Raw genomic sequence first — 23,277 nt, 5'->3', positions numbered from 1 at the left:
TTAAAAAAAATGCACACACACTTTATGAGTCCTATTTTTCCAAGGAATGGTGTAGCTTGAGATGGTGCCTGTGAAAACTGTATTACATCTTCTGGGACCATATGCATTTGAGGGCAGCCAGAAATTTCTGACACAATTGCAGAGCTCATAAGATTTAAATCTATGCTTTACAAACATATGGACACAGCACTGGTAGAGTTCTTTCTGATCAGCAGCAATCACACCTAAGATACAGGGGGAGATGCTGAGGGCCCCCACGTTGGCACATCTCACATGTAAGTTGACACCATTGGAAATGGTGTAAGTTGACACTTCTTTTTTTTTTTTGTCATTTAGCCTCCATATGTTTGTATTTTTAACAGTTTTTTTTTCAAAACAGTTCAATTCAAAAAAATTGAACTCATTCCAAGCATCTTTTCTGATCACAATGTGGTAAGATTAGATGTCAACTACAGGAAAAAAAAAAAAAAACTGTTAAAAAGACACTTCTTTTTAAAAGAAAATCAATTCAGTTCAAGGTATTAACAGAGCATCACTCGAGATAGTGAATTTCCACATGAATCATCAACTATGGCTCCCTCCTCCCTGGTATTTTAACATTTTGCACCTTCATTTATCTGCTCATTCAGTCAGCAAATATGTACACGTCGGTCAGACATTACTGTGGTGGTAAACAAAACGAATGCCATCTGTTCTCAAAGAGTTCACTCTAAACAAAAAGAAAACAAGAAATAAGCAATTACAGTGCAGTGTGTTCAGGTAAGCACAGATGTCATAGGATTCTGAATCAGATTTGGGCAAAATTTATCCTGAGCTTTGAAGGGTCAAGTGAGTGTGCGTAGGAGAGTGTCCTTTTCTTTTAGAAAAACACATAAATATCAGGGCATCATGTCTGCATAGTATAGTCAAGTAATTCAGGGAGAAAAACATAAGAGATCAAGATTAAAGGGAGGGAAAGAAATGTAAGTAAACATTAACAACTGTTGAACTTGGGAGTTCTTTTTACTGTTCCACTAACATGTCTGTAAGGTTAAAATTATTTCAATGCAAAAAATAAATTTTAATTAAGAAAATATGGAGCTACAAGTTCAACAGTATTTTCCATATCTCAATATTACTTCAGACTTTTTTCAAGCATTCTGCTACTCTGCAGGTATCTTTCAATGTTACTGCACATTTTTCAAGTATGATACTATCTTACCCTGAAGATAAAATTACATTTCATCTTATTTTCTTTCATCATACATTTGGTCTCAGTTCAATTCAGTTCAGTCGCTCAGTCGTGTCCGACTCTCTGCGACCCCATGAATCACAGCACGCCAGGCCTCCCTGTCCATCACCAACTCCCGGAGTTCACTCAAACCCACCTCCATCGAGTCGGTGATGCCATCCAGCCATCTCATTCTCTGTCGTCCCCTTCTCCTCCCGCCCCCAACCTTTCCCAACATCAGAGTCTTTTCCAGTGAGTCAACTCTTCGCATGAGGTGGCCAAAGTATTGCAGTTTCAGCTTTAGCATCAGTCCTTCCAATGAACACCCAGGATTGATCTCCTTTAGAATGGACTGGTTGGATCTCCTTGCAGTATAAGGGACTCTCAAGAATCTTCTCCAACACCACAGTTCAAAAGCATCGATTCTTCGGCGATCAGCTTTCTTCACAGTCCAACTCTCACATCCATACATGACCACAGGAAAAACCATTGCCTTGACTAGACGGACCTTTGTTGGCAAAGTAATGTCTCTGCTTTTTAATATACTATCAAGGTTGGTCATAACTTTCCATCCAAGGAGTAAGCGTCTTTTAATTTCATGGCTGCAATCAGCATCTGCAGTGATTTTGGAGCCCAAAAAAATAAAGTCTGACACTGTTGGTCTAGTGCTTCATTAAAAAAAAAAAAAAAAAAAGATTGTTAGCAAGAAATACACATTTTAATGTATGACTACTACATAAAACTTGCAAAAATTTTAAGTAAGAAATTACTAGTATATAAATGGTATAATTTAGGAACAGATGTCCATTTTTGTTCTCCATGGAAGTAACAAGTCAATTTTCTCACTCTCTCTTTCCTGGTTAGGTCTCATATGTCAAAGCTATCGATATTTGGATGGCAGTGTGCCTCCTTTTTGTGTTTTCAGCACTTCTGGAATATGCAGCGGTAAATTTTGTATCAAGACAACACAAAGAACTTCTGAGATTTCGACGAAAGAGAAGGAGTAAGGTAAGTGATTAAATACATGAAGTTCCTTGGGATACAATTCTCCCTGGAAAGTGAATTTGTTATGTTTAATAGGGATGTACAGAAAGAAAATGGAGACAGAAACTCAAAGAGATGACTGTCCTTTGATTTTGTCCAGCTGAAACTTACTTTGTCAGAAATTGCTTCAGGGAGAAAATAGTAACATCTAGCTGCTTTACAATACTTTATGTAGCAGATCTGGTGACATGATCAACTTCTTTCTAATATCTGTCGTGGAACAGCATCATTTTTTGCTTCATCTAATAAAATCTATCATTTCTTATTTGCAACGCTGTAATGTTTCTGATGGCTTTACTTGACACAAGTCATCAACTATTGCTATTTTTTTCCTTTTTTTGAACTAATTCCTTGAATTTTTTAATCAAATATTATCTATTTATTTTATAATACTCTGATGTTCACATAAAGCTATGTGGTCTCTTTTTTATACATATTTTTGTGTTTTTGAGACATTTCTTCTGGATCCCCATTGGAAACACAGTAAGGTGTATTTTTGCCTTGCTATCACCTGATAAATCAGGAACATCCTTGGGAGACCACAGCAAACTGTAGAAGTAATCTTCTAATTGGATTTGGATGTATAAGATGAGGTTGTTGCCCTCTAATAAGACTTATAATGTCATCTCTCTTTATATGTACATAATTTCAATCAACCCTTTTCCTTTTCTGAAAGAGTTTCTATCAGCCAACCTATCTTTAAGTTTAATGTGAATGTGCCAGCTGACATTTTAAAAAAGCAAATGGACTCAAGCTATAGAGAAATGTCGAAGTCATATATTACAGGGGAAACTGTGACTAGAATCCAATATACTGAGATATTTAAGTTGAAACATTCTCAAATCTTAAAATGAATAGTCTGGTTTATATATAGAGTGCATTTTTAAGAATTTAATTTTTAAGGAATTTCTTATGGTTTCTGAAGGACTGACTGTAATTTATATATTTATAAGATGTTTTAAAAAACCCTAAGCCATGATCTCTCAGTGCTGAGTCTACTCAGTTTAAGCATCTGAAGCAATAATTTATTCAGTAGTGTCTCACTGACTCCTCAGAATCATCACCTGCTCCAGTAAATATCCCGATTCACTGTAGCACGGGAGAAATTTCAGCATTGCAAAACTCTGGGTAAGACAACTGGCAGAAAAACAGTGCCAGAGCTTGAATTTGACCAATTTTTTATAAACATTAAAGCACATCATTTATTTAGTAACATATATTTTCGTGGAGAGATTAACTTTATCTCCTGCCCCCAACCTCTCCTGGTCTGCTGGTGTCCTTACACTTTTCTCGCTCTGCCTCCCCCTCTCTCCCCTCCCCTTCGTTCTAACCTCCCTTACTTCTCATTTGCTCCTCTCTCTCATGATACCTGACACAGGCTGAAACACTGTGATAGACAGAGCATTCTGTATCCCAGGGGTGAAGGTATGGTCATTTTTTTCCCCCTTGAATCAAGACAATGTTTCCTTCCAACATCATGAATCAAAAGTCAAGCAACATTTATTTTCGCCTCTCATTTTGGTTCACTTTTTCACATTTATTTTACGTTTTTCTACCTTTCTTCTCCTTTCTTCAGTGGAGGATGTATCAGCCATGTACTGCCAACACCAGAAATGAGTAGTCGTACACAGGTGGTGTTCCAAGGGGAGATGAGAGCTCAGACCTTTTCTTCACCCACCACATATCCACCAGTCAGAGCAGCCAATGGATAACACAATGCTCTACAAATTTAAACACTCCTTTCTGGTTCCTCCTTAAAAAAATCCATGCCACAGCAACTCTTTATTCAAGTTTTACCACTTGTAAGGGTATTGGGATAAAGATATCTGACACCTTTTATTATTTAGCTCACAGAAAGATAGATTAGTTTTTTTAGTGATTTGCACTCTAGAAAAGTGTCAAAATGTAAAAATAGTAACATCTGTTTATATTTCTAATCACCATTTGAAATACTCAGCGAACATATATTGTAATTAAGATATAGTGCAGTGAAGAAATTCTTTTTTTTTTTTAGTGCATACTCTGGGGCTGGATAGCTTGTGTATGTGAGAAACTATTAATTGATACATACGTTTGTTAAGATGATCTGTGCAATGAAAGCCAATTGTGCAATTATATTTTAACCATCTATGACTTGATTCTCTGGTTTCTCAATTCCTGTTGGTCCACTTTACCTTCCCACAGACAGAAGCTTTTGCATTGGAGAAGTTTTACCGTTTCTCAGACACGGTAAATTCATTTTCTTAACTCTAAGTAGAAGAATGCGGTCATCAGTTAAAAAAAAAAGCAGACAGCATCCTCTGCACTCAGGCAGTGTTGGGTGGGGAAACACAGACCCCTGCACGCTTAAAGCTGAACAACCACCAATCCCCTTCAGCTAAGGATATTCTCTTTTTCTCACAATTCCCTTTGTCTCTCTTCACTCAGTGAAAAGATTTTGAAATGTTATTTTTCATTCTATGAACTGAGTTATTTGTTTGGTCAAAATAATTTTAAATATATATTAAAAAGAAACATCACATATATCTTATAATATTCTCTGTAGAGAAAATAATCATACACTTTGACAAAAGTAGTTGCAAAATAGATGGGACATTTAGTTGTACAAATAAGTTCTAAAAACAGCTCCTCTTGCCAGAAAATAGAGACCTAAAAACAAGGCAAAAATAAAATGCTTTATCCAACTTATGTATCTTTAGAAAATATTTTCAATGTTAAGATATGTTGAGATTCTTTAGAGTAAATGAATGATTTTGGTTTTGATTTTAGCATCCTTGGAAATGTTTGGTTAAAAATAAATCACAAGGACACACCTCCAATTAGAATGGCTAAGTGTTTAGAAATGTAATCTACAGTAGAGCATATTAGTAATTTGACTTGGAGATCCATAATATATCACTCTGATTAAATTTTAAATATACCCAAAGTCAAGAATTTAGCTTGGGAAATCATATCCAAACAGTCCAGTCTACTAAATTAAAATTTTTGGAATAAAGTGTATTTAAAAATACCTCCCCAGATGATTTTTACCACAAATCTCAGTTAAGAATAGGCATAACTAGGTGAATACACAACAGACATACTGTTAGATGAATAGTGAAGTGATCTTAATTTCATAACAAGTATCTAGACCAAAGATTATTTTAAAGCAGTTATTAGTTATATTCCTATATTTTATATTCTTATAATACTCCCTCAACTATTTTTCTCTTCTACTAAAATTTCATAGTTGTTCCCACTGTAGCTACCTACTTCTTCAATTTTCATCCCTGGGGGGAAAATTCACATGATCAAATTAGTTTTATGATTATCCTAATTTTTTAAAAAATTCATTGCCTTGAATTTTCATAATAATGCATACTTGCCTCTTTGGGAGAGGCATGTATTTAAAATTTCAGTAACTAAACAGTGCATAAGGAGTGTTAGTATGAAATATATATTTAATTAGATATTGCCTGACAAAACAGTGCAAAAATAACTCTGATGAAAATACAGATTTCCTTTGCTAACAGTCAATAAATACTTATTTTTTAAAAAATAAACAATATGGTTTGCTAACTATATTATTTAAGAAAATGCAAATACATTTTACAAATACAATAAGTGCAAATACATTTGATTAGAAATATATGCATCACATTTATTTTTATAACATTCTAATCATCATTCAGGTTGATAACTAAGGTTGATCATTTTCACTTTTTGAAAACAATTTTTCTCAACCTAATAGCCCTCTGGGCCAAATGAATTCATCATTAAAAAAAAAAAGAAGTATGTACTTTGCTTAGTGACAGTCTAAGCAATCTAAATCATTAAACTAATCAAGATAAGTCTAAAAATTAACTGAATACCCTTTCTTTTCATGAGTACTGATTTGCATGTTTTTCATAGTATTTTAATTTGGCAGAAGAGGCAGTAAATAAAATTGCCCCATTATAGAAAACTTCACATAACAAAGGGCCTTACACTGATAAACATATTATTCCAGGGGAAGTTTTAACTTGGTTTAGCATTTGGCCTAGGCACTACATGCGATCTTTTACACCTTACCTTTTCCCTTATAAAGGTATAAGGGATCCGTTTTGTATACTGTGAAAGAATACATGTTCACACTTGTATCCAAATTTCCCCACCCCACACTGTTCCAGCCTGCTGTGTGCCAATCACACACCGCCACACCTTGCCATAAATGCTTATCCCCAGTGCTGTGTGTGGGGGGGGTGGTGTATGCATGATACGAAGTATTTTGGTTAGAAGCTGCTCTTCTCATGTGTGATATCATTACTTTAGTCCTGGAGGATTTAAACACATGCCGAAATATTTCTGAACATAAGTAATTTGTTGAGAAATATGGATGATATGGGATTGCTTTAATGGATTTCATACAGCTTTTGCTTTGCAATGTAATAATGCAGTTTGCTGAGCGAAAATACATACACGTGGTGTTCTAGTATATCTTCCTACTTATTCTTGTATATTAATTGTTACTTGTGTATGCAAATGAAATAAGAATGGACCACAAATTCTAGATTCAAAAACTAATTGCCAAGTGTATATTTTTTCTTGTTTTCTTTTTAAAATAATTGACTGCATTTTGATTATCTGTACAAAAATTTATTTATGTATATATTTATGTCCTGTGTTACTTTAAAAAATAACTCAAGGTAACTATTAAGAATAACAAATAATTGATTTTTCTGCCTTGTATTAATACCCTTTGTGAGGTCTAGACTATAAATATGAAAATAAATATAAATTTAGGACAGATATAAATATGAAAAACGTGAAAAAACTGTTAGTCTCTTAGTTGTGTCCGATTCTTTGTGACCCCATGGACTATAGCCCACCAGACTCCTCTGTCCATGGAATTTTCCAGGCAATCATACCGGAGTGGATTGCCACTCCCTTCTCTAGGGAATCTTCCTGACTCAGGGGTTGAACCTAGGTCTCTTGCATTGCAGGCAGATTCTTAACCACTGAGCCACCAGGGAAGCCCAATTATAAATATATATTTATACTATTTTGGTTGAAGGGATGGGGCTTCATGGTTGGAAGCAATGTAGTACCTGTATACATGGAATTATTTTATAAAGTTTCCATTGGAGGTCAGTTTATGCTATATTCTAAAGTAGAAGATATTCTTTCAATAGGTAAGTATTTGATATATACTTGAAAAAAAGTAGTTTCTCAACACTTTCAAACTAAATTTTACTTGAATGACTGATGCACAGAGGTTAGAAATTTCTTCTTATGTAAAGGAAAAATTATAAATTTTGATTATTTCCTGCAACAAGTATTCCAAGTGTATGTTAAATACAACTATGTCTTAGAGCTCTATCCCCTCTGAAATATCTGTTTAGGAAAATAATATTCAATACAATAATATAGTCTCTACTTAAGTTCACATGCTGTATAGTGACTTCCATCACACAGTTAAATAACATAGGCACACTTCTTTTTATATATGCTATCTACTGTAAAATATTATCTTATGTCACCCTATGATGATAAGTTGGCACTGGAAGAATCTAGAACATTAAGTTAGAAACAGATATGCAGATTTTTTAAATAAATTATTTCATTGATTTTTCAATTCCCCTATGTATGTATATATATTTTCATAAAGTTTCACCTAAAATATTCATCCTTTAAGCTTACATTTTACTATTCAATAATCTCCAAACCGTTTCTGAATCTAAATTCAATATACAAAGCATAAATTTGGCTAATTTATAACTACTTTATGAAAGTGGAAATGTTAGTCACTCAGTTGTATCTGACTCTTTGAGACCCCATGGATGGTAGCCCTTCAGGTTCCTCTATACATGGGATTCTCCGTGTAAGAATACTGGAGTGGGTAGCCATCCCCTTCTCCAAGATATCTTCCCGACCCAGGGACTGAACCTGGGTCTCCTGCATTGCAGGCTAATTTTTTACTGTCTGAGCCACCTGGGAAGCCCAGCTAATTCATATGCCATCTATAATAAATGCAAGGTTCTCCTGGGAGCTAAATTTCAAGGAATTTTATATTGACAATTGACTTGTAAGTCTAAAGTATTTTTAATGTCATACATAGCTGTATTCTTTTAAGCCTTCCATATTTGGGTGGGTGATACAGAAATGTACATAGATGTATTAAACACGACTTTTGTTTTAGGCTGATACTTATTCTAGAGAACAACTTTTAATTCATTCACACACTTAACCTTGCCTTAGACTTTTCTAAGTGATGCTTATTTCTCTCAACAAAAACAAGCCATTGTTTTGTTAATTAGCAATTTTAAAAAAAATTTAAAAAAACTACATACTTTGAAATCATATAAATGTGAATTAATATCAATTTACTTTTCCTTCTTCTGTCATTTTCCTATTTGACAATTAAAAGTTACAGAAAGTTATTTAAACAAAACAACCTTTAGGACAATTTACTTAGCATCTTCATTGTATAAAGAACATCTCAAAAGTATCCACTAGGGGCAAAACATCAGAATGAAAGTAACATATTTAATGCTGTTGTATCTCACAGCAAAATTGTCATAATTAATCATTGTTCAGGCTGTCTTATATGATTAATGATTTGTAACTACTCACTAGCAATCTTCATGCTTTCAGCATGCCAGCAAACAAATAAGATTTTTTTGTTGCTATTTTAAAACTAAGAAAAGGATAGGAAATTAATTCTTTTCTCATATATGTGATAGTATATTATGTTTGATGATAGAGATGAAGAAATTCAATTGAATAACTATATCTGCCCATGAATTTCTTTCTGTAATAATTCTGTTTATAACATGCGTGTTACATGAGTCAATCTTTGGCATAATTCTCTAAATAAAGTGGAAAAGCACTGAGAATGTTTCACAGTATGGTATTGTTGCCTAATTACTGAAATGTTTTTCTCATTTCCATATTTAGTGAAAACAGTCCTCCTGTAGAAAGAATTATACAGCAACAAAATGACTTTTTATATTTTGTGTTGCCTATCCTTCTAATTTGCTTGAAGCATATTGAGACGATAGACTTGTGGATAAACTAAGCTGTTTCTTCAGTTTTACTTTTTGAATCAGTCATGTTCTTTAGTTCATTTTTAATTCATTCTATTTAATCTTTATTATTGTCTATATTTTGAGTTGTAAAGGGGCTTAATTTCATGAACTTTAAACACTAGCTAACCTATAGTGAGTCAAAAGTTTTAGATGTTTGTCTAAACCTTGCTTCTGTGGCCTTCACTCTATTAGGAAGCCAAGCTGAAGGTAGCTCCAGAAAATTGAAATATCTCAAAAAAATATTTGAGTGCTAATTGGAATAAAGAATATCACTGCCCTTGTAAACATACATAAACACAGGGTAATCTTTTGACTGAGTTTTACAAAGCAGAAACATTAGTTTTCATAAAATAACTTGATGTACTTTTTAGTTATGTGCTTAGTCGCTCAGTCATGTCTGACTTTCTGCGGCCTCATCAACTGGAGCCCACCAGGCTCCTCTGTCCATGGAATTTTCCAGGCAGGAATACTAGAATGGGTTGCCATTTCTACTCCAGGGGACCTTCTTGCCCCAGGGATCAAACCTGTGTCTCTTGCATTGGCAGGCGGGTTCTTTACCACTGCGCCACCTGGGAAGCCCCCCATAAATGTTTGAATGACAGGTTTTAACAAGGAAATATTTTTACTGAAATGGAAGATTTCTATTTCTTCACCTCCAAAATTAACGGAAAAGCCACTGGTGATATATTTGTTAGTGAAATCATGTCCCAGATGCTTTTGAAAACAATACAGCACCAAATCACATTATAAAATGTAATTGTCAAAACTCTACTCCTAAAATATTCTTTGGTCCATCATAAATTTAAAAATGAATAAAGATACAGCTGACATAAATAGGCTCACATGCAGCCTCTCCTAGACACAGCCTTACTTAAAAACAGGAATTGTTAAAAAATAAAATAATACCTCAGTACTAGCCCAAATGTCATTACACAGTATGTTTCCATAAACTGCCACTTAAAATTTAAATTAGAAAGTGTTAGAGGAATTCAAAAAATGTTACATCACTGTGAATGGCAAGCCACTCCAGTACTATTGTCTAGAAAATCCCACGGTTGGAGGAGCCTGGTAGGCTGCAGTCCATGGGGTCACTAAGGGTCGGACACGACTGAGCGACTTCACTTTCACTTTTCACTTTCACACATTGGAGAGGGAAATGGCAACCCACTCCAGTGTTCCTGCCTGGAGAATCCCAGGGACGGGGGAGCCTCGTGGGCTTCCGTCTATGGGGTCACACAGAGTCGGACACAACTGAAGTGACTCAGCAGCAGCAGGATAGCTGCATTATGTCTTTTGGGAATTTTTATTTGTACACATTTGAGCATTATGATCACCTGGAGAGCCTGGAAATGCAGATGACAGAGACAACCTAAGTGAGTGCAAATCTGTGCAATTGAGATGAATCTCAGCTGTGCCTCCAGATGATTTTGAGACAGCTGCTGCATGGACCTCAATGTGAGAAGTCTTGTCCTGGCCTGGAATGTCATTATTTCATGAACATAGAATACAGTCATTTTACAGATTGTGGCCCGCTTTCATGCTAGGCCAATGCTGCATGATGATGTTGAAGTTTCAATTTTTCAAAAGTGTTATTTTCTATTAAAATCAATATCCAAAGTAAAGTGGCTTTGTCAGTGCAGCTCCATAACTCTGGTTACAGGTTTGAGGAGGCATTTGTACTTTCAAGACAGAAATAAAGTTTGATCTCATGTGTCATTTGCTCAGCTTTTCAGTAGGATAAGAAGCAAGAGAGACAGCAGATAAAGTGCCTTCATCTAAGTGGGAGGCCTTCCAGCTACTCAAGCACACAAGACTTTTAGATCCTTCTTCCACAGAGAGAATGAATGGCTTTCTAGTCTAAATAAATACATATAGTATGATGAGTAAAAATGAGCCCTTCAACTGGAAAATACAGTCGTGGACCCAAAACCATGATATCAAGTGATACAAAAGGATAGAAAAGGGAAACCTGTGAGGTGGGACAGAGTTAAGTAATAGCCTTCCTGTCCCCCCGACCCCACGCTGCCAAACACACACATGTCCACTACCAGAAACCAGAAACCTTTCTAAAGGCATTTGCTCTACTGTCACTGCGTGGTCTGCGTACTTGTGCAGTGAACCAACTAGCCAACTGTTCATGTCCTGACCATCCTGTCTTTAGTGATAATGGTGTCTCTTTCTTTCTTTTTTTTTTTTTTGATTTTTATTTTTTTGTGTGGGCCATTTTTAAATCCTTTATTGAATTTGTTTCGGTATAGCTTCTATTGTTTATGATCTGAGTCTTAACAATGGACTACCAGGGCAGTCCCCAGTGTTAATGTTTTACTTTCTGCCTCAGCCCCTGCTCTGGGAGCTGATGGAACTTGATATACCCTTACTATGTTGTGCTCGTGGGCTGTTTTATACACTGATCATTTGTAAATGCATTCCTTTATCCAAAGAGACCTATTCCAGGGGTCCAGACTGATGTGAAAGTGCCTGTTTCAAGCCATAAATAGTATTTCCAGCTGTGGCGTTTGTTATAGCGTAAACAAAGCCCAATATGGACTCTCTCTCTCAAAGTCACTCAGTTGTGTCCAGCTTTTTGTGCCTCCATGGACTGTAGCCTGTGAGACTCCTCTGTCCATGGAGTTCTTCTGGCAAGAACACTGGAGTCGGTAGCCATTCCCTTCTCCAGGGGATCTTCCCAATCCAGCGATCGAACCTAGATCTCCCACATTGCAGGCAGATTCTTTACCGGCTGAGCCACCAGGGAAGCTCTGTTTCTTTTACGGTCAAATGACCCCTCCAAGAGCCCTGGGCAAAGACCTAGTGGCATTCCATCCGTCAGCTTTATGTTAGCGCTTGTCCTTGGGAGATTCAATCCAAAGGCAATTTTCGAGCAATTTTTGTTTAATCTTGTTAATATTCTGTAAAACTCTGACCACATCGATGGCTTCAGTGGGCAACAGAGGAACATGCTATATCCATTGCCGCATGGTTTGGACACCACCATGACTATGTCAAAGGCCAATCTAAGACATCCACCTTGGCACATAGTTCCCTTCTGAGCCAGCAACTAGATGGGGACTCTATTACCTAATTAATTCTAACCTAGAATTCCTATAATGAAACTCCTAAACAGTTTTTGCCATGTCCATCCTGGTAGAGGCTATTGTGGGGATTTCCTTAGTGAACTCAAGTGTTCAGCTGTCAAAGAGTTGGATATGACTGCACGCAGCAGGCACAAGGAACAATAGCCCAAGATTTGGCTCAAGACAGAAAATGGCCAGGTCCTTCATTCATGGTCACATCCTTTCCAGTTATATTAATACATTTAGTCTTTGACTGATCCCACCTACCGGATGTACCTTGAAAGTGAAAATGAAAGTTGCTCAGTCATGTCTGACTATTTGCAACCCCACGGACTATACAGTCCTTGGAATTCTCCAGGCCAGAACACTGGAGTGGATAGCCTTTCCCTTTCTCCAGAGGAGCTTCCCAACCCAGGAATCAAACCAGGGTCTCCTGCACTGCAGATGGATTCTTTACCAACAGAGCTAGCAGGGATATATTTTGGTGGTGGTTTATTCACTAAGTCATGTCCGACTCCTATAACCCCATGGACTGTAGGCTGCCAGGCTCCTCTGTCCATGAGCTACAAGGGAAGCCCAGCGGATATATCTTAGTCCCTTATTTTCCTATCTGCATGTCATCATGGTCGTTCTACTATGACCATGATGCCTACGAACCCAGCATCACTGTGCCCCATCAGCTTCTCAATATTATTCTTAATATCATCTTCTCATTTTTCAACAGTCTGACTGCACATGGTACACCAGCTTCCACAGTCCTGAGGAACTGTGTTTACCACCCATGGCTATTCTGTGTTAACTATGGCACAGCCTGGGACCCCACTCAGAACTGGGCAATGAGAACTTGGCCTTTGGACTTCTTTCTGTCTTTGCAGATGGAGTCAATTCAGCCACCCTGTCAGCCCCTTTTGTTTGCATTCCCATTGGCATCACTGGATTAACTTCTGAGATGAAAGCAGCAGATTGAACTGGGGAAGGAATTCCCTTCCTTAAGGGAAGCAGCTGCAGGAACTTGAACCCATTTCCTTCCTCCCGACTGGCGACAACCTGCCAGGAAACCTTTCATAGGAATCCTGTCAATTTTCACTCTTTTCAGTCTGAGTTTTAAAAGTCACCTCAAGAGAGCTGATAGATTTTCCTCTGGCCAAGCTCTTTCTTCTGAATGGCCCAGATTTCTTTTTCCCCTCACCAGTGAAACCCAGCATGTCAGCTGCTAGGTTAAACTTCTCCACAAATCATACATACCCTCCTTCCTTGCCCAAAGGAGAGCCACCTGGGAGCCCAGGCCTAGGGGACTCCCTGAATCACTGTGTCTACCAGAGTGTAGGTCAGAGGATAAGGCTTGAGGAATCTAATTTATTTTCCTTCTGTTATTATGATTAATTTTTGTTTGATCACTGAGTCATGTCTGAGACTCCCATGGACTGTAGCCTGCCAGGCTTCTCTATCCATGGGATTTCCCAGGCAAGAATATTAGAGTGGATTACCATGCCCTCCTCCAGGGAATCTTCCTGACCCAGGGATAGAACCCGTATCTCTTATGTCTCCTGCATTGCAGTCAGGTTGTTTACCACTAGAGCCACCTGGGAAGCCAAGTTGCACACAGATTATCAATTATCAATTGTATCTTGAACCACTTTCCCCTGTTTTATAACCTAGTTTCCCATTGGTTTTATCTCAATGATCACCCTCCTGCCAATTCAACAGGGCATACAACTGTGTCATCCATCTCCCAACAGTGCGATTTATCCCCAGTATTTTCCCTGCGGGGTTTGCTATCTCAAACTCAGGGAGGATCAGGGTCAAGTTCTTATCAGAACTCCCTCCCAGAAACTTGGGCCACATTGAGGCTGAAAGGGTCTGAAAGCCTGGTCACCTTCTTCACCACCGCTGAGGTTTTGGGTTCAAACTGTCAGTCAGACCCTCCAGATACAATAGACTTCAACCTGATATTGTGTTTACTCAGTCCTCTAGGAGCAGACAAGGCAGGCAACACACCAGACACAGAATCTCCATCTCGGGTGGCCGGGGGGGGGGGGGGGGTGGGGCAGCCACTCAAGAGCATTTTTGGCCCCAGACTCTTCAGGCCACCACACAGCTTCCCCAGGGCAGGAGCCACAGCACAGGGCACAAATTCCTCATTCCTGTTACCTTAAGACCATTGTTTTCAAGGAAATGATGCTGGAAGAACTAGTGTTTCTCTGCAGTTCTCAACAGCCAGGCCTGTTAACCCTTTACTCACAGTTCACTGGAAAGACACAGATGAGAAACATAGTTGTTCATGACATATGTTAAATCTGAAGAGTATTTTCTCTGTTTTGAGATAAGAGTCTATGTGGGGAGCTCTCTGAAGGTTTGAAAATACTCAGTTCTCTAGAACAGATGGTCAGTGGAGGAAGGTGGTTAGAAGGTACAGACTTCCAGTTTTAAATATATAAGCCCTAGGGACATAATGTACAACACAACTGTAGTTAACACTGCTGTAAGGTATAGCACATATGACATATAGGACAATTTTTAAGAGAATAGACCCTGAGAGTTCTCACCACAAAGATAATTTTTTTTTCTTTTTTTTAGTCTATATGAGATGATGGATGTTCACTAAACCTACTGTTGTAATTATTTCACAATATATGTAAGTCAAACCATCATGCAGTACACCTTAAATTTACACAGTTCTGTGTCAATTATTTCTCCATAAAGATAAAGAAAATTCAAAGAAAACAGTTATTTAGCCTTTAAAAATCCCACTGAAGTGAAAACTATTGGCAATATAAATGAACATCCTTTTTAAAGACTACTAGGAAATCAGTTTCCATTTTCTTTGTAAGATTACACCAGTTACATGTACTTTGGGTCATCAGCTTTCATTTCAGCCTTATTTACTAAAAAGTCAATTACTTATACATCTTCTGTTCACGTCAGTTGCTCAGTCATGTCCGACTCTTTGCAGTCCCATGGACTGCAGCATGCTAGGCTTCTCTGTCCATCAACAACTCCCGGAGTGTACTCAAACTCATGTTCATTGAGTCGGTGATGCCATCCAACCATCTCATCCTCTGTTGTCCCCTTCTCCTCCTGCCTTCAATCTTTCCCAGCATCAGGGTCTCTTCAGTTTTTCACATCAGGTGGCCAAAGTATTGCAGTTTCAGCTTCAGCATCAGTCCTTCCAATGAACACCCAGGACTGATTTCCTTAAGGATGGACTTCTTGGATCTCCTTGCTGTCTGAGGGACTCTCAAGAGTCTTCTCCAACACCGCAGTTCAAAAGCATCAATTCTTCGGTGCTCAGCTTTCTTTATAGAACAACTCACATCCATGCATGACTACTGGAAAAGCCAAAGCTTTGACTAGATGGATCTTTGTTGAAAAAGTAACGTCTCTGCTTTTTAATATGTTGTCTAGGTTGGTCATAACTTTTCTTCAAGGAGCAAGCATCTTTTAATTTCATGGCTGCAGTCACCATCTTCAGTAATTTTGGAGTCCCCCAAAATAAAGTCTGTCTCTGTTTCTCTTGTTTCTCCATCTGTTTGCCATTAAGTGATGGGACCAGATGCCATGATCTTAGTTTTCTGAATGTTGAGCTTTAAGCCAACCTTTTCCACTCTCCTCTGTCACTTTCATCAAGAGTCTGTTTAGTTCTTCTTTGCTGTCTTCCATAAGGGTGGTGTCACCTGCCTATCTGAGGTTATTGATATTTCTCCTGGCAGAAGAAATGATTTCTCTTGATTCCAGCTTATACATCTTACAGTTGAGATATTTTCCAATAACTATGTTTCTGTTTTTACAGGTGAAATTGCTTTACTTCATAATTCCCCAAGAAATTATTTCATGAATTATTACATCATCTCCTTAATTTTGGAATTCATTTTAATTTCTCTTTTTCACATTCATATTTTATAATATACTGCTCATTGAGGCTGTACTTTCACAGACCTAAAATAATTTGTTGAGAATTTGGGCCAATTAATTACTTTTAACTCTTAATTTACCATTCTATTACCATAAGAATAGAGATATAATACCTTTATAGAATGTCATCTTTTAATAATTGGCAGTTACCTACTGTTATATTCTAAACAAATATTTAAATTATTTATGAATGTATTTCATTGTAAATGATTAACTACCATTTTTTTTACAAAATATTTCATTTATCATCTTTTTATTAAGTAATTTTTCTTTAAATTTTTCTTTTCATATACATACATGAAGAATTCTCTTCAATTTGCAGCATTTAGGAGAATATTAACCTTACTTTTTAGAACATAAGTTTTTATCATGTTATAATTTTCTTTAACATGAAATCAATTTCTGCCAGATTTCCTTCATAATTTAAACTAAACCAATATACCTGAAAAGTTATTGTATATCATCTAGGATATCTGACCATCTGATAGTATTCCAAATGGGTTAGCATAAAACATCAAGGAGAATAATAATAACTAAGCAGTGTTGTCTATCTAAGCTGTATTTCCTAATGAAGTAACATGAAGTTGTAGGAAACAAGCATTAAAATGTTCACCTCCACAAAAAAGAAAAATTCAGTCAGTGATCCTGGTATTTTCCCTTTGACAACATATATGCACCCACTTAAACACATGATGAGAAAATATGTAGTACATGAACATTACTAGACACAACATAACTTAATCAGTTCAGTTCAGTCGGTCAGTCGTGTCCGACTCTTTGTGACCCCATGGACTCTAGCACGCCAGGCTTCCCTGTCTATCACCAACTCCTGGAGTTTACTCAAACTCATGTTCACTGAATCGGTGATGCCATCCAAGCATTTCATCCTCTATCATCCCCTTCTCCTCCCATCTTCAATCTTTCCCAGCATCAGGGTCTTTCCCAATGAGTCAGTTCTTCACATCAGGTGGCCAAAGTATTTGAGTTTCAGCTTCAGCATCAGTCCTTCCAATGAATATTCAGGACTGATTTCTATTAGGATGGACTGCTTGGATCTCCTTGCAGTCCAAGGGACTCTCAGAGCCTTCTCCAGGACCACAGTTCAAAAGCATCAATTCTCCAGCACTCAGCTTTCTTTATAGTCCAACTCTCACATCCATCCATGGCTACTGAAAAAGTCATAGCTTTGACTAGACGGACCTTTGATGGCAAAGTAATGTCTCTGCTTTTTAATATGTTGTCTAGTTTGGTCATAACTTTTCTTCTAAGCAACAAGTGTCTTTTAATTTCCTGGGTGCCGTCTCCATCAGCGGTGATTTTGGAGACCCCCAAAATAGAGTCTGACGCTGTTTCCAGTTTCCCCATCTATTTGCCATGAAGTGATGGGACTGTATGCCATGATCTTAGTTTTCTGAATGTTGAGCATTAAGCCAGGTTTTTTAAACAATTTATTTATTTTAATTAGAGTCTTATTACTTTACAATATTATATTGGTTTTGCCATACATTGACATGAATCTGCCATGGGTGTACATGTGTTCCCCTTCCTGAAGCCCCCCTCCCACCTCCCTCCCCATCCCATCCCTCTGGGTCATCCCAATGCACCAGCCCTGAGCACCCTGTCTCATGCATTGAACCTGGACTGGCAATTCATTTCATATATGATAATATACATGTTTCAATGGCATTCTCCCAAATCATCCCACCCTCGTCCTCTCCCACAGAATCCAAAAGACTTCTACACATCTGTGTCTATTTTGCTGTCTCACATACAGGGTTATCGTTACCATCATTCTAAATTCCATATATATGCATTAGTATGCTGTATTGCTGTTTTTCTTTATGGCTTACTTCACTCTGTATAATAGGCTCCAGTTTCAAGCACCTCATTAGAACTGATTCAAATGTGTTCTTTTTAATGGCTGGGTAATTTGCTGAAGCTGAAGCTCCAATACTTTGGCTACCTCATGCAAAGAGTTGACCCACTGGAAAAAGACTCTGATGCTGGGAGGGATTGGGGGCAGGAGGAGAAGGTGACAACAGAGAATGAGATGGCTGGATGGCATCACCAACTCAATGGACATGAGTTTGAGTGAACTCCAGGAGTTGGTGATGGATAGAGAGGCCTGGCGTGTTGTGATTCATGGGGTCGCAAAGAGTCAGACATGAATGAGCTACTGAACTGAACTGAACTGAATATTCCATTGTGTATATGTACCACACCTTTCTTATCCATTCGTCTGTTGATGGACATCTAGGTTGCTTCCATGTCCTGGCTATTATAAACAGTGCTGCGATGAACACTGGGGTATATGTGTCTCTTTCAGTTCTGGTTTCCTTGGTGTGTATGCCCAGAAGTGTGATTGCTGGGTCGTATGGCAGTTCTATTTCCAGTTTTTAAGGAATCTCCACAGTGTTCTCCACAGTGATTGTACTAGTTTGCATTCCCACCAACAGTGTAAGAGGGTTCCCTTTTCTCCACACCCTCTCCAGCATTTATTGCTTGTAGACTTTTGGATAGCAGCCATTCTGACTGGCGTGAAATGGTAACTCATTGTTGTTTTGATTTGCATTTCTCTGATAATGAGTGATGTTGAGCATCTTTTCATGTGTTTGTTAGCCATCTGTATGTCTTCTTTGGGGATATGTCTGTTTAGTTCTTTGGCCCACTTTTTGATTGGGTCGTTTATTTTCCTGGAATTGAGCTGCAGGAGTTGCTTGTATATTTTTGAGATTAATCCTTTGTCAGTTGCTTCATTTGCTATTATTTTCTCCCATTCTGAAGGCTGTCTTTTCACCTTGCTTATAGTTTCCTTTGTTGTGCAGAAGCCTTTAATTTTAATTAGGCCCCATTTGTTTATTTTTGCTTTTATTTCCAATATTCTGGGAGGTGGGTCATAGAAGATCCTGCTGTGATTCATGTTGGAGAGTGTTTTGCCTATGTTTTCCTCTAGGAGTTTTATAGTTTTTGATCTTACATTTAGATCTTTAAACCATTTTGAGTTTATTTTTGTGTATGGTGTTAGAAAGTGTTCTAGTTTCATTCTTTTACAAGTGGTTGACCAGTTTTTCCAGCACCACTTGTTAAAGAGATTGTCTTTTCTCCAATGAATATTCTTGCCTCCTTTGTCTAAGATAAGGTGTCCATAGGTGCATGGATTTATCTCTGGGCTTTCTATTTTGTTCCATTGATCTATATTTCTGTCTTTATGCCAGTACCACACTGTCTTGATGACTGTGGCTTTGTAGTAGAGCCTGAAGTCTGGCAGGTTGATTCCCCTGGTTCCATTCTTCTTTCTCAAGATTGCTTTGTCTCATACAAATTGTGAAATTATCTGTTTTAGTTCTCTGAAAAATACCATTGGTAGCTTGATAGGGATTGCATTGAATCTATAGATTGCTTTGGGTAATATATTCATTTTCACTATATTGATTCTTCCAATCCATGAACACGGTATATTTCTCCAACTTTTTGTGCCCTCTTTGATTTCTTTCACCAGTGTTTTATAGTTTTCTATATATAGTCTTTTGTTTCTTTAGGTAGATACATTCCTATGTATTTTATTCTGTTCATTGCAATAGTGAATGGAATTTTTTTCTTAATTTCTCTTTCTTTTTTCTCATTGTTAGTGTACAGGAATGCAAGGGATTTCTTGTGTTGATTTTATATCCTGCCACTTTACTATATCCTTGATTAGTTCTAGTAATTTTCTTGTGGAGTCTTTAGGGTTTTCTATATAGAGGATCATGTCATCTGCAAACAGTGAGAATTTTACTTCTTTTCCAATTTGGATTCCTTTTATTTCTTTTTCTGCTCTGATTACTGTGGCCAAAACTTCCAAAACTATGTTGAATAGTAGTGGTGAGAGTGGGCACGCTTGTCTTGTTCCTGACTTTAGGGGAAATGCTTTCAATTTTTCACCATTGAGGATGTTTGCTGTGGGTTTGTTATATATAGCTTTTATTATGTTGAAGTATGTTCCTTCTATTCCTGTTTTCTGGAGGGTTATCATAAATGGATGTTTTATTTTGTCAAAGGCTTGCTCTGTATCTATTGAGATAATCACATGGTTTTTATTTTTTCAATTTGTTAATGTGGTGTATTACATTGATTGATTTGCGGATATTGAAGAGTCCTTGCATCCCTGGGATAAAGCCCACTTTGTCATGATGTATGATCTTTTTAATATGTTGTTGGATTCTGTTTGCTAGAATTTGCTAAGGATTTTTGTATCTATGTTCATCAGTGATATTGGCCTGTAGTTTTCTTTTTTTGTGGCATCTTTGTCAGGTTTTGGTATTAGGGTGATAAAATAGACCAGTTAGACCTAACTGATATCTATAGAACATTTCACCCCAAAACAATGAATTTCACCTTTTTTTCAAGTGCACATGGAACCTTTTCCAGGATTGATCACATCCTGGATCATAAATCTAGCCTTGGTAAATTAAAAAAATTTAAAATCATTCCAAGCAACTTTTCTGACTACAATGCAGTAAGATTAGATCTCAATTACAGGAGAAAAACTATTAAAAATTCCAACATATGGAGGCTGAACAACCAACAAATCACAGAAGAAATCAAAAAAGAAATCAAAATATGCATGCTGCTGCTGCTGCTAAGTCACTTCAGTCGTGTCCGACTCTGTGTGACCCCATAGACAGAAGCCCACCAGGCTCCCCCGTCCCTGGGATTCTCCAGGCATAGAAACTAATGAAAATGAAAACACAACCCAAAACCTATGGGACACTGCAAAAGCAGTGCTAAGAGGAAGGTTCATAGCAATACAAGCTTACCTCAAGAAACAAGAAAAAAGCCAAATAAATAACCTAACTCTACACTGATGCTAAAGCTGAAACTCCAATACTTTGGCCACCTCATGCGATGAGTTGACTCACTGGAAAAGAGTCTGATTCTGGGAGGGATTGGGGGTGGGAGGAGACGGGGACGACAGAGAATGAGATGGCTGGATGGCATCACTGACTCGATGGACATGAGTTTGAGTGAACTCCGGGAGTTGGTGATGGACAGGGAGGCCTGGCGTGCTGTGATTCATAGGGTCACAAAGAGTCAGACACAACTGAGCGACTGAACTGAACTAAACTGAACACCTAAAGCAACTAGAAAAGGAAGAAATGAAGAACCCCAGGGTTAGTAGAAGGAAAGAAATCTTAAAAATTAGGGCAGAAATAAATGCAAAAGAAACAAAAGATACCATAGCAAAAATCAACAAAGCCAAAAGCTGGTTCTTTGAGAAGATAAAATTGACAAACCATTAGCCAGACACATCAAGAAACAAAGGGAGAAAAATCAAGTCAACAAAGTTAGAAATGAAAATGGAGAGATCACAGCAGACAACACAGAAATACAAAGGATCATAAGAGACTATTATCAGCAACTATATGCCAATTAAATGGACAACTTGGAAGAAATGGACAAATTCTTAGAAAAGTACAACTTTCCAAAACTGAACCAGGAAGAAATAGAAAATCTTTACAGGAAGAAATAAAAAATCTTAACAGACCCATCTCAAACATGGAAATTGAAAATGTAATCAGAAATCTTTCAGCAAACAAAAGCCCAGGACCAGACGGCTTCACAGCTGAATTCTACCAAAAATTTAGAGAAGAGCTAACACCTATCTTATTCAAACTCTTCCAGAAAATTGCAGAGGAAGGTAAACTTCCAAACTCATTCTGTGAGGCCCCTGTCACCCTAAGCCAGCTTTTTCACTCTCCTCTTTCACTTTCATCACAAGGCTCTTTAGTTCTTCTTCACATTCTGCCATAAGGGTGGTGTCACCTGAATATCTGAGGTAATTGCTCTTTCTCCCAGCAATCTTGATTCTAACTTGTGCTTCATCCAGTCCAGCATTTTTCATGATGTACTCTGTATATAAGTTAAATAAGTAGGGTGACAGTATACAGCCTTGACATACACCTTTCCTGATTTGGAACCAGTCTGTTGTTCCATTTCCAGTTCTGTTGCTTTTTGACCTGCATACAGATTTCTCAAGAGGCCGGTCAGGTGGTCTGGTATTCCCATCTCTTGAAGACTTTTCAACAGTTTGTTGTGATCCTCACAATCAAAGACTTTGGCATAGTCAATAAAGCAGATGTTTTTCTGGAGCTCTCTTGCTTTTTCGATGACCCAACAGATGTTGGATAACTTATTAGCCAAATAAAATTTTTCTTGCCCAGTTTATTTAGATGGTCTGGCATATGTAGAGAATACCAGGATATTCAGTTTTTCCATTAAAACATAACACTTGAGAGTTTTGTTGAATAGACTCATCTATATGATACAGCAGGATAAATCATTAAAACTTGAATAGGAACAAAAGTCAACTCAGCTTATATGCTTTATCTTTTCATTATAATAATGTCATCATTTATCATGATAAAGCCTCAGTTATGGTTCTGAAGCACTTGTTATACATGCCTTGCCTTATTCTATGACATCAGTGCTTCTATTTTTCTTATGACAGGATGATGAGATAAGGGAAAGCCGGTTGAGCTTCACAGCTTATGGAATGGGGCCGTGTCTGCAAACCAAAGAAGGTGTGACCCCAAAGGGCCCCAACCATCCTGTCCAAGTAATGCCGAAGAGCCCAGATGAGATGAGGAAGGTCTTTATTGACCGGGCCAAGAAGATTGACACCATCTCCCGAGCCTGCTTCCCATTAGCCTTTTTGATTTTTAATATTTTCTACTGGGTTATCTATAAAATTCTTAGGCATGAGGATATTCATCAGCAGCAAGATTAAGTCTCGGGGAGTGTGCAAGTGTGCAAACTCAGTGTGTCAACTCAGAGGGAAGGCTTTTTGCCATAAGGGTGTTTGTGTGTGTGTGCATGTGTGTGTGTGGTATACAAATGATGACCACTGTGCTCAAGTGACATATGGAAAGGTGTTATTATGACTTGCTATGCAAAGTCATGAGGCAGTTATGATTCCTTTAATGAACACAAAATATACGTATCACTGGGATTC

The 23,277-nt window shown here is 37.6% G+C and overlaps 1 protein-coding gene across 2 annotated transcripts in view; it reads left to right on the top strand.

The window, feature by feature from the left end:
• Nucleotides 1-23,052, top strand: part of GLRA3 (glycine receptor alpha 3) — a 193,396-nt gene extending 170,344 nt beyond the window's left edge. Inside the window, exons 8-10 of one of the 2 annotated variants that reach the window (XM_055427827.2) lie at nt 2,075-2,218; nt 4,439-4,483; nt 22,774-23,052. In XM_055427827.2, coding sequence (XP_055283802.2) covers nt 2,075-2,218; nt 4,439-4,483; nt 22,774-23,052 — 468 coding nt within the window. The remainder of the gene's footprint in view (nt 1-2,074; nt 2,219-4,438; nt 4,484-22,773) is intronic. The other variant, XM_088837643.1, reaches the window with a different exon arrangement.
• Nucleotides 23,053-23,277: the final 225 nt, after the last annotated feature.

Source organism: Moschus berezovskii, chromosome 7, assembly GCF_049115385.1.
Source record: "Moschus berezovskii isolate FMDL1 chromosome 7, NW_MosBer_1.0, whole genome shotgun sequence".
Classification (NCBI taxonomy): Eukaryota; Metazoa; Chordata; class Mammalia; order Artiodactyla; family Moschidae; genus Moschus; species Moschus berezovskii.
Note: the sequence above shows the minus strand (reverse complement) of the source record. Positions and strands in the feature narration are given on the sequence as shown.